Source organism: Ictidomys tridecemlineatus, chromosome 7 (assembly GCF_052094955.1).
Source record: "Ictidomys tridecemlineatus isolate mIctTri1 chromosome 7, mIctTri1.hap1, whole genome shotgun sequence".
In the NCBI taxonomy this organism is placed as follows: domain Eukaryota; kingdom Metazoa; phylum Chordata; class Mammalia; order Rodentia; family Sciuridae; genus Ictidomys; species Ictidomys tridecemlineatus.
In genome coordinates this window covers 19461770-19474547 of record NC_135483.1, presented here as the reverse complement: position 1 = coordinate 19474547, position 12778 = coordinate 19461770, and the positions used below count along the sequence as shown (strand labels likewise).

At 33.5% G+C, this 12778-nt stretch overlaps 1 protein-coding gene across 3 annotated transcripts in view; it reads right to left on the bottom strand.

The window, feature by feature from the left end:
* Positions 1–12778, bottom strand: part of Taf2 (TATA-box binding protein associated factor 2) — an 80065-nt gene that overhangs the window by 65368 nt on the left and 1919 nt on the right. For 2 of the 3 annotated variants that reach the window (XM_013357289.4, XM_005316202.5), the window contains exons 3-5: positions 8196–8356; positions 2625–2743; positions 1134–1275 (exon numbers count right to left, since the gene is read on the bottom strand). In XM_013357289.4, coding sequence (XP_013212743.2) covers positions 1134–1275; positions 2625–2743; positions 8196–8356 — 422 coding nt within the window. Of the gene's footprint in view, positions 1–1133; positions 1276–2624; positions 2744–6986; positions 7076–8195; positions 8357–12778 lie in introns of those variants that run through there. The other variant, XM_040293698.2, reaches the window with a different exon arrangement.

The following is a 12778-nucleotide window of genomic DNA, read 5'->3' as shown; positions in this document are numbered from 1 at the left end:
ATATTTAAAAAATATATTGTGTGGCAACTCCAGTTCAAATGATAAACAGTTAAGCAATTCCTACTTTTTAAGTTAAAAATAATTTTAATTTGTATAATCAGTTATTTTTTACGTAGCATTCATTTGCAGAAATTAAAAAGTTTATAATTAAGTTTTATGAAACAATTAATATTCAGAATCTAGTCTGTAAGTATGGAAGTTGCTTTTTTTTTTTTTTTTTAATATTTATTTTTTAGTTTTCGGCAGACACAACATCTTTGTTTGTATGTGGTGCTGAGGATCGAACCTGGGCCGCACGCATGCCAGGCGAGCGCGCTACCACTTGAGCCACATCCCCAGCCCCTGGAAGTTGCTTTTTGATATTATGTGATATACTGCATAATTTCACACTGAGTACTAATAAAACAAGATACAAAATTTATTTGACTGTCAATTCAGGTCAGGTCTTATTATGGTTTTAGGGTTGGTACTTGGTAATGAAACATAAATGGGCTTAGAGAATACAAGGAGAGTAAACTTACTATAAAACATTTCAGTAACGTGTAGCAAATTACAGAGTATATGAATGTATGAACTACAATTACATACAAAGATGTAGGTAAATTTCACTATCAATTTTGAACAAAAACAGCCAAATATAAAAAGCATAATACATATGACTCCATTTATATCAAATTCAAAAACAACTAAACTGGCATTTTAGAAAATAATATAGTTGGAAAACAGAATGCTCTGTGGAAACAATGAATGGAAGCAAGCACAAGGGGTGTCTGTGATGCTGGTCATGTTTTTCATCTTAATTTGAGATATGGATTAAATGAGTTCATTCACTTGTGAAAATTTATTGAGCTTTACATTTAAAATTTCTGTAATTTTCTGCATTTTTTAAAACTTCCATATAAAGTTAAAGAATCAAGTAAGATAATTATTTTGGAACAACAGACTTCAAAAGAAAGAGGAAAAGGAAAGACACAAGATTGAGGAGGAATAACTAGATTAGGAAGAGGTATATGTTTGGGGAAATCAAATTCATACTTCTCATTTTACATTAACTGAATATATTACATGTACATTCATGATAAAATAAATTGAAAAATAAAATTAACTGAAATATATAAGAATTTATAATCTACCTTGTGGAATTTTGATACCCACAAGAGAAGACATGAGCACCTCTCTCTGCCATACTCCCCTCTACACTGGGTACCACAAAATGAAGACCTCCTTTTGGCTGATCCAAAGAAAAATTAATGTGTATCTTCAGAACCTTTAACTCTGCAACAAATAAATACACACATCTGTTGATATATACATAACAGTGATCTATATACAGAGTTACACTGAATATAAAATGGGAGTCAAAGCCTGAATTTTATATTAAAAACCATACTATGTACCTTAGTTAGGCCTATTATTCTCTCTCCACTTATATTAACCCAAGAGCCTACCTCTACCAGTGTTCCTACTCCAATCAGTTTAATTGATGCTTACTGCTTTTCACAAAATACTGCTGCTCTGGTTATATCATATCCTCCTCTCAACATTTCTAACAACATATAATGCCAAAGAAAAAAAGTTCAAAATTCCCACAATGCACATGCAGGCCTTTCCAATCCAATCCCGAATTTTCTTTTCAAGTTTTTTCTTCTTTTAAATTTCCCTAAAAATTGTTCACTGTAGTTGACTTTGGAGAGTACAGAAGAAAGACGTATAAGAACAGGACTACCCGTGAATTTGCATTTTCTTTTAAGCTTTTCATTATGTTTGATAAACATGTATTGCTTTCATTAATATTTTTTAAAATTTTTACTTCAATTTATCTCCAAATATTACAATCATTTCAACAATGATAAACTTTAATGACTGGTCCCTATATTGTATAACCTCCCTGAATTCTCCCACCCCCAGTCATATAGAAAGCAAAAACAAAAAGTCTTTAACTTTTTTATCTCAGTTAATTTTTTTAAGGCTAAATGAAGGCAGGCAAAAGCTTTTTATAAAAATTATAATGGCTGAAAATGTACGATTTAGAAAGAATATGCTCTAAAGTATATAGAGTAAGTACCAGGAATCCAGTTTTGACTTCACCAATAATTAGCTAAATGAAATTCAGTAGGCCATTACTCTCAGTAGATTTCAGATTATTATTCTATAAAATGAAGAAGCTGAACCAGATTATTTTTCAGGATCTATCCTACTATAAGATGCTATAATTCTAAAATGATTTAATATGGCATAGGCTCTCAAATCTTGACAATTTGTCCTGTCCATCTTTTTTTAAAGTAAAAATTTTAAATTTAAAAAACAACAGTGATAGTGGCATGCCTATAACTCCTGATACTAAAATAGCAGAAAGACCACAAAGTTCAAGGCTAGCCTGGACAACCACTGAGTAAGACCCGGTCTCAAAATTAAAAAAAATTTATAAAAGGGCTACAGATGAAGTTTAGTAGTTGAGTGCCCCTGGGTTAAATCCCCAGTATCACAAAAAAGACAAAGTTTCCAACTCCTCTTCTTCCTCCTATATATTTAAACTGATTTATTTACAATTTAGATATCATTAATTTTCAAATCTCTGAATTTTACACGATTTTAATGTAGTCAATATATTCTTGGTACTTTACCATCAACGTGCTTCCATAGCTCTGATGGAACCTTAATGCAAAGTTCTCCATTTCCTGCATCAGGATCCACGGCACTAACTGCAGCTGCATATGCATTGGAAAAATAATTGAGATTCCTCCTGGAGAAAGAGGGGAGAAAAAATGATTTGTAATAACAGTAAGTTACATATTTCACCAAGATTCTTCTTAGATCTCATTTGACACCAAATTGTTTTTAAGCATAATATAATTCATAAGAATTACGATTCTTACATAGCTCCTAAGAATACTTTTTATCCAAGTTAACTATTGCTCTACTCACCATGTTAGAAACTATTAAACTACAAAGATAATGGCATATATATATTTCGCTTACTGTTACATGACTATTATCATAAAACTGACACACTGACTGATGTGCCGAGAAGGCTCTTGAATGACTATTATTATGAGCATCACATTCTTCATTAAATTTGGAATGTCAAAGTCACTATACTTTTCTACATTCTGAAAGTAAACAAACTACTCAATATATTAAAAATATTTTTCTATTATGATAACTATGTAAAATAAAAGCTGTAACACTTCAGAGGCAACCTAAAGACAGGAACTGTGGATTTTCTGTTTTTTCTGGTGCTGGGGATTGAACTCAGGGCCTTGCACATGGTAAGCACATTTTCTACCACTGAACTACATTCCTTGCCAATAACTATTTTTTAACATATCATCTATTTCTTTCATTATTATCATACAATAAAAATGACCTTTTTCTTTCCTTTTGGTATACAGTTCTATAAATTTTAACACATGTAGATATAAGTAACCACCACCATAATCATGATAAAAAACGTTGCCATCACCCTAAAAGAGTGCTACCCCTTGTGTCAAATAAATGGAATCATACAGAATGTGACCATTTGAAACTGGCTTGTGCTATTCAGTGTCTTCCAAATCGAGCCAAGTTGTTAGACGTATGGATATTGTGTTCCTTTTAACCAATTAATAGCATTGCATTGCCTGACTCTACCACAGTTAATTTATCCTTTCACCAGCTCAAGTATACTTAGGCAATTTTCAGCTTTAGGCTGTCACAAATAGAGCTGCTATGAACATTTGTATTTAGGTTTTTTCTATCAATATAAGTTTCATTTCTATAGTGTAAATAAAATACTTGTGAGTGAAACTGAGACATATGGTAAACATGTTTAACTTTCTAAGAATTTGCCAAACTGTGTTCCAGAAGAGTTGTACTATTGATATCCTTACCAGCAATATATGAAAGTACTAGTCCAAATCCTCACTAACATTTAGCATACCATCTCATTTTAAAACTATTTTATCTACATATTACAATGACTTTTCAATAAAATTTTAAAAACATGAAATTTGAGAGATAGCGACAGAACTTTTATCCCATTAACCCCAGTAATCTGTGAAATTCAAAAATAAAAATATGAAGGGCCAAGGGTGTAGCTCAGTATTAGAGTGAGCTTAACATGCATTAGACCTTGGGTTAAAAAAATAAATAAAAGAAAAAAACTTTTAGACAAAAAATAATCCAGATTTAAACATTACACATTAGAGTGCTTAATTGTTCTTTATTAATGGGTAATTATTTTTACTTAATCTCATTTCCTGAGAAAATGTAAACTGGTCCAAATAAAATGAGCAAGTTATCATAAATGTACTCTATTGGGAAGCCAGTCATGAGGAACAATCTTCTGATAGTTTGGTTTTAGTATAGAAATGAAATGTCTTCTTTCATAACTCATGAACTCAGAAATTACTAGAGCAAGATTATAGGCTTTTGAATTTTCAGAAAAATTCTGTGATTTTTGCCCTATGACTACCACCATCTCCAACTCCCAGCTCTCCTCATGGAAACACAGTTTAAAAAGGAACAATGCTATAGAGGAATACTAAAAAACTAGTAAATTAAAGGAATCAAAAGAATTCTAAGAACCTATTACAGGTTAAGGACTCCTAATTCAAAAATCTAAGATCCAAAATATGAAATATTTTGGCCATGAGGGATGGTCAACCAGTAAAGTCTATCTATGTAAATACCCCCCAAACTGAAAAAACTCCAAAATCTGAAACATTTCTGATCCTAAGTATTTCAGGAAAAGGATAACCAATTCTTATTTATTAAACCATATTAAATTAAAATAACCTGATAATCCTTTGTTGAATAAAGAACATTTGTTTTTTAAAACTATAGGTGCAGATTTTTGCAACAGATATCAGCTATACTGGCTACTCATCCACAAAAAACAGTTTCCTGTGGCAAAATCTGTTTATTTTACAACTAAGAAGAGAGAAGTCTAACAAAGCAACAGACACATACACACAAACACACACATACACACACACACACACACACACACACACCAAAAAAAACCCAAAAAACAACAACAAAAAAAGCATCCAAAGACCCACAGCTCCTTTGGAAGCGAACTATATCTCTATCTATTTTATAACACATAAGATTCAAATTTTAAAAATGTATTTGGAAAAGCTTCCAAGTGCTAAAATTATTTTACTGGAAAAAATTAATCCCTCCCCAAAAAAGGGAAAGCAGAAATGTTATATAAACAATATGGTTTTTAATTCTTAAAGGCAATTTAACAAGTCAACTAACATACAGTTGAATAAGCAGAAATGTCTTTCATCTCTTATCTGAAATTTTCATTCCTGCATATCCTTCTACAGTTCAAAGATGCTAAATCTGAGAGCACATTCTATCAAGACTGGGAGGAGCTGGTGCCTCAATTTTAAAACAAATAAGAAAAAAATGTGATAAAATAGTACATTACTTGTTTTGAGTATTAAGACATTTAGGGCTGGGGTTGTGGCTCAATGGGAGAGCACTTGCCTAGCATGTGTGAGGCACTGGGTTCAATTCTCAGCACCACATATAAATATATGAATAAAATAAAGATCCATCAATGTCTAAAAAATTTTTTTAAAAAAGACATTTAAGTGTATTAAGATCAAATTTTACCATGGAATTTTAAGTTTTATTTTTAATTTCAAAACCACTACAAGTTAATTCTCATTTTAGTTTTATTGGAAACTTTATAGGTACATTAAAGAAAAGTTATTTTAGAAACAAGAAAGATAACTGTAGTGTCTGGGAACATGCTAAAGATGTTAACTAGCTGTATTTCCCAAAGTTTCCTTTAAAAATATAATGTGATCCATGAGAGATATTTTTTTATATTCAATTGCCAAGAAAAGTAATATTTCTCCTGAATAATCGGTGTGTTTCTGTCTTGTGTCTTCTGAGTCTCATAAATAATATGTTTCCCTCTTTGTTATGACAACTAGAAATGAGAACCAAACCTGCAGTTTTCTTCTAAGAATCTTGTGGTAATTTAACAATGTGTATTCACCAACATTCATTTGTTTATCCTTTATGCCAATGTCATCATCTACCTTTTACAACTTTTGTCTAATAAAACTCTAAAACCAATTCCAAATTCTTTTTAAAACAAGTCATGGGATAATAAAATCAGAAAAAAAAAATCATCTCTCTTTAAAGTGTAGTAAAGATTTTGAAGTTAGGCAAAAAAGCAGGGGATGCTAGTTAAATATTTACTAATGACCATGGCCAATAAAATTCTGCTTCTAGCTGGAAGGAAAATTTAAACTATATCTTTCCTAATTTCCTAACATAATCTTTGAAAAGCTTCTCCTTTATCGTTTCCTTTATTTTTAATACTAAAAGTGATAAGGAACTAGGTGCAGTGGCACATGCCTGTAATCCCTGCAACTTGGGAGGTTGAAGCAGGAGGCCAGCCTCAGCAACTTAGCAAGCCTGTTTCAAGATAAAAAATAAAAAGAGTAGGGAATGTAGCTCAGTGATTTAAGCAGCCCTGGGTTCAATTCCCAATACCAAAACAAAACAAAACAAAACAAAGGGATAAGCCATCATCAATATCACTAGAGAAAAATTTTAGGAGGTATCATCAAAGTAAGTAAGTAGCAAAGTAAAGTTTGCTTCCTTAATGTAACAGGATATCCACTGTTCCTGTCATTGTACTATAACAGATTATTTGCTATGAGTCCTGAGCATCAGAAACAAATCGTTGGTAAAGCATATGTGCAAATAATATGTTTTGTATCTGGCTTCCTACCCTATCATCAAATGCAGGGTTCTAGGCTAAATATGACAGATATGTTTTTCCTCTAGCAAAACAATTAGTCCCCTATAAGCTCATTTTAAAGATGTCCTTTCCATTCATTAGAGGTAAACACTTAGTACTCTAAAGGAAGATTTCTTTTCTCCTGAAGAAAAGGGGATAGAGAAAATCTTGTAATGAGAGCCTTTTTATGTAAGTTTAGGGCAACTGTAAAAACAATGTAATTTTAAGAACTCACCTATGTGAGATGGGAAGTTATAGGAGTAACTCAGAGTCCCTGGACTTTTCAACACCATTTTCAGGTCTCCTCTCTGAGTTTGAAAGATTCTGAAGCAATGATTACTGAGATCTTAAATATGTCACAAGTTAAGTTTCCCTTCTCAACAGTCCCCAAACCCTTATGGTAGTGTTTCTCAAGCAATAGCTTACAGCAGAAGCACCTAGAAAGCCTATTAGAACACAAATCGTAGGATGCTGACCACAGTCTCTAGTAGGTCTGGGTTAATGCTTGGGAGTTTACAGTTCTAACAAGTTCCTAGGTGATGCTCATGTTGCTCAATTGGGAACACAATTTAAGAATTGATTGATGCCTTAAGGCAAAAATTATATTTCCTAGCCACTCAGGAGGTTGAGGTAGGAGGATTACCAGTCTAAGATCAGCCAATTCTAAATAAAAAATAAAAGAGAGCCAAGGATATAGCTCAGTGGTAGAGCAGCCTGGGTTCAAACACTAGTACCAGAAAGAAACAAATAAAAATAAAAAGATTACACACACTACACTGGTTAATTTTTTAAAATATCACACTGATTAAGAAGAATATATAATGACTTTTGGTATCTACCCCAAATACCAAGAAGCACAGAAATGATATGACACAATGCTACTGAAGCTTTGAAAAAACAAGTACTCTCAAATGTATTTATAATAGTAATGGACATGTTTTCAGGGGAGCAATACTGGGTTTGAACCGAGGTATACTCTAGTACTGAGCTACATCAACAGCCCTTTTTCTTTTTTGAGAACAGATCCCTCCAGAGCAGCTAAAACTACAGGTATACACCACTGTCTCCAGCCTACATGTAATATTTTCATATGATATTTTAAAATAGACAAAATATTCTATAGACTATTTTAAGTTAGTCTTTGACCTAAGAATTATGGTGACCACCCAACACACTGAAAATCACTTTTATTTTTTATTAAGTAAACAGTTAAAAATAATTTAAAACAGGAAAATGGCTAATAAGATTTAACTAAGTTCTTTGGTAAGAAAGGAAACTTGGCATCATATAATACTGAGAACAAAACCACCTGAAATACATGTACAAAGTGGAAAAAAAAAATCCAGAATCTAATAATAATCTGAAAAAAATAAGTAATCCAATCATTAAAAACAATAGCAAAAAAAATTGACAGAAATGTTAACTTTTAAAGTGTACAACTTACTGTTTTGATTCATTGTGACAAACTTCTAAGGTTGGATCATTATAAATAAAAGCAGCCTCTAAATCATTGATCCTTACTCGATAGATTCTACACTGTTTGCTGTTCAACTTGATTCTATTCAAGTTTGCAACTGTAGGAAATATAGTCAGTTCCACAAAGCCCTAAAGGATAAAGAATAATAGCTTTATTATAAAGATTGGTATGTTTTAGAACATATTCCTTTGACTTCTACTACTTAGAAACATACTACCCTCCAGAAATAACATCCCAAAAAGCTACATACACACAAATTCTCTACAAATATCTTAATTTTAACATGATTGTCCTAGTGAATGAATGGGGTCTGAGTTATGTATACTATACCATCTTAGTTATTCATATGAAATATCAGTGAAAATTAAGTTAATACAAGTATTCAATACACTCAAATACAACAATTTTTAGATAGACTGCAACCCAAACAGAGAATAATGAGAAGAAAATAAAAGAGCAGAAAGAATCAAACAGGTTGGTAAGTGAAAGAATATGGGAAGGCAAAAAACGGGGGGGCAATAAAAACCTGTCTTACTAAAGCCAACAAGTATGAGTCCCAGCTTATAGGAGGTAAATCAGGACATGTGAAATAGCAAGTGCTAAAAGAAAATCTCAGGCATGTAGGTACTTCAAAATGCAGAAGATTTTCCTACCAAGTAGTCCATAGTTCTACCATGTTAGCTGTGTGGTATGCAATCTATCTGAAGCATATACCTAAGAGATGACAGACAGATAAATAAATTGACCACTCACCATTTGTTCATTTGTTCAATCAAATGGGAAAGACAGACAGATGAAACATGGAGTACATCACCAATGATTTTAGTATCACTATTTGAAAACTAATATACTCAAACATGAAATATGAGAGAGCATAATATAGTTAACATTTTAGGGGCTGCAAAGTGAGCAGGAAAAATTAAGAGGATATAATGGGGATATCTACAATGAAACTCAAGCAGTCACCGAGGAGAACTAGATTACAATGGCTTCTACTCTATGACAGATATTATACTGTATACTTTCATTATGTATTCTCTATTCCTAATACTAACTCTGAGAGATAAGTGCTACTTTATGCTTTTTACAGAGAGGTTCTAAGAGCTAAGTGCTATTGAAAAGTGCAAAAAATAAATTAACTTTTTACAAATAAATTAATAAAATTTAAAAAATTTATCAAGTGGAAAACTCACAGATACATTTAAATGATCCCAACAGATTCCCACTATTCCATAATGCCTCTTGGCACAAAGGCTTTAAATATTTTATTTATTTATTTGTTTGTTTGTAGTTATAGATGGACCTCACACATGCTAGGTAAGCACTCTGCCACTGAGCCACAACCCCAGTCCCTTAAATATGTTTTGAAACAACCTTAAGCCCAATTGTTTAAAAGCCTGGAATTATACAGACCCTCTGCCCCCTATTCCCAAAGAGAATCACACACTCTTAAATTAGACCATTTATACAGATCCATGGGGAAGCAACATAGAAAATAGGTCAAAGGCAAAAATATTGTTAATGAAGGTTTTATGTTTAAAAGTGTAAGCCATGAGAAATTGTAGCTGGAAGACCAATATTTTCTTAAATCACTAATTCAGTCATCCATTGACCACTCCAAATAAATGAGCTTCAATTATTTGAAAACCAGCAAGTAGTAACAACACAACAATGTCAAAAGTGAATTGGAAGTGTCATCAATATGTACTTCAGCAAGGGTGGGTAAGAACATGATTTGGCTTTCTACAGTAAAGTAAGTAATAACAAAAAAGTGGACAGAGAATATTTCAGGAAGACAGGGAAAGCATGCCCTGATACCACCTAACCTCTACAAACCTCCTGTCATCATTGGCCACTGGTATAAATGCAAGTTCCCCAAGTATTCTAACCTCATACTTTTATTTCATTCTTGCTGCTTGACCTCTTCTGACCATTTCACAGCTTAACCATACTGTGTTTTCTATCTTTTCAAAAATCTTCTTTTCACTTTCTATCCTTAAATGAAATATCTCCTGACTACCCATTGACAATACACTACTTAATTCTCTCACTCACTATAAATTAAGATTGGGGAAAAAATACAAATTCTCACACTGTTACTTCTAGGCCATTTATAGGATTTTATACAATACACATTACAAGAGCCAGGAGAATGGTGTTATAGTTAAATGAATGTGTTATGGGGTAAACTCCTATATTCAAGTATCAGCTCCACCATTTAGTAATTTTATGCTCTTGGAATACTCTATTTTTCTATGCCTCATTTTCCTCATCTGTGAAACAAAAATAATTATACTAACTAACTTGTACTGATATTATGACAACTGAACAATTTACTATATGAAACCTACTTAAAATAGCTAAGGGACATTGGTATGGCTCAGGGGTAGAGTAGCTTGCCTAGCATATGTGAGGCCCCGGATTCTATCCCTAGCATCAGGAAATTTGGTTGGCATTTAGTATTTGCTTAACACCTAAATGTTTATATTCTTTTTTTTCCTACTTTTTGTTTTTTGTGATCATACTAATACAGGCATAACATCCTCCACAATTGATTAAATCCCCCTACATTCACTGAACACTCCTTGCTAACATATCTTTGCTATCTTTTTAAGTGACTTCAATATAGGTTTATCTGATCCTTCCAATAACACCACTTTAAAGTTCCTTAACCCCAGATCCTACAATTTTCATTTCCATTCCTTGACAAAAATCAAAATCACAATCTGAGTCCAGCACAGTGTAATCCCAGTGCATGGCCTGGGAGGCCGAGGCAGAAGGATCACAAATTCAAAGCCAGCCTTAGCAACTCAGTGAGACCCTAAGCAACTCAGTGAGACCCTGCCTCTAAATAAAATAGCAAAAAAGGGCTGGGGATATGACTCTGTGGTTAAGTATCTGAGTTCAATCCCCGGGGTAAGGGGAAAAAAAAAGGAATCACAATCTGAAAGGTACCTCATCACAGCTCGATCCTGACATCATATTCTTGACTATCCAGGACAAGACACCTATTCCTGATAATTACTTCTCTCCCAGTCCTTCTGTTCGATCACCTACATGATTAAGAGTTTCTCACCCCAATCCATCCTAGTACTTCTGGGGTTTTCTTCACTGCTCCCCCTGAATCCTTAACGTCAATCACTTTTCTGCCAACTACCAATTCTACTCTGCTGCTGTGTTCCTCCTCCTTTTCTCCCTAAAATGATCCTTCTACTAGTCCTCTGGAGTTAATCTCCACATTATTACCTGAAATATTACTCTGCTTATTATCTTTGCCTCAAATTACAATCTTTCCTCTCTGTAGAAATTCTCCCTGTGCCCATGAACACGTTGAAAACTCACAAACAAAGCCGGGCATGGTGGTACATGCCTGTAATCCCAGCAACTTAGAAAGGTGAGGCAAGAGGATCTCAAGTTCAAAGCCAGCCTCAGCAATTTAGGGAGGCCCTAGGCAACTTAGTGAGACCCTATCTCAAAAAACAAAAAGGAATGGGATGTGGCTCAACAGTAAAGTGCCTCTGGGTTCAAACCCTGGCATCAAAAACAAAACACAAAAAAACACCTCACAGAAAAGTAGGCACAAAATATACCATAGAAACAGAATGGGTAAAGATAGTGGGAGGTTTTTGTTGTCATTTTGGTTTGGTTTTTTTGAGACAGAGTCTTGCTATGTTGCCCAGGCTCGTTTCAACCTCCCAGGTTCAAATAATCCTCCTTCCTCAGACTCAGTGCTAGGATTACAGGTGTATGCCACTGCACCCAGCTTAAAGAGTTTTTGATTCACAGGGAATCTAAGGCCAATGATTACTGGGTCTAGAAGAATGAAAACTAAAGGTAGTTTATGATGTTTCTCAATAATATAAAAAGTATAGGTCTAATAGGCAAAAACTTGACTCAAGGTGCAAAAGGAGGAATTTATGACCTCTTATTCAGTTCCTAGACCTCAGCCAGTTCACAGTTCCAGAACAGAGCCCTTTGAGTAAGTTTGATGAGAGTTCACACAGCCTCTAGAGTTTATCTTCTAAGACTATCCCAGAATGGCCTGTAGCCGAATTGCCAGGTACTGATTCATTCTGGAGAAAAGAAAATTTCCAAATCTTCCTTGAGTTATTATATCTTGGTTCTGATCTGATGTGAAAACTAAAGTCCTGAAACATTATGATAGTCCATTAGTCAGACTAAGTTTTTAGAGGTCAAATAAGAAGTGGTGTTACAGACCAAGTCAACCACACAGAAAGACTTCTCCATTCCTATAACATATAGTATATATTTTATTTAGTAGTTGGCAAATATCCTTATTGGATACCTATAAAATGGAGTAAGGGCTATTATGGTAAGAGTAAGTAGAGACCACTAGACAGACTATTTCTTTACTACAATATAGCAAACCAAAGCAACTAGACAACCCTGGGGAATTGCAGATTAGTGCCAAAAAAGATTGGAAAAATGCTGATACCAAAAGTTCCTCTCTGCCAGGATGCAGGTAAGCAGAAGCTTCATTGATATGTTAATATTTTATTCTTCTACTTTCCTTTAGGAAAGTTACTTAA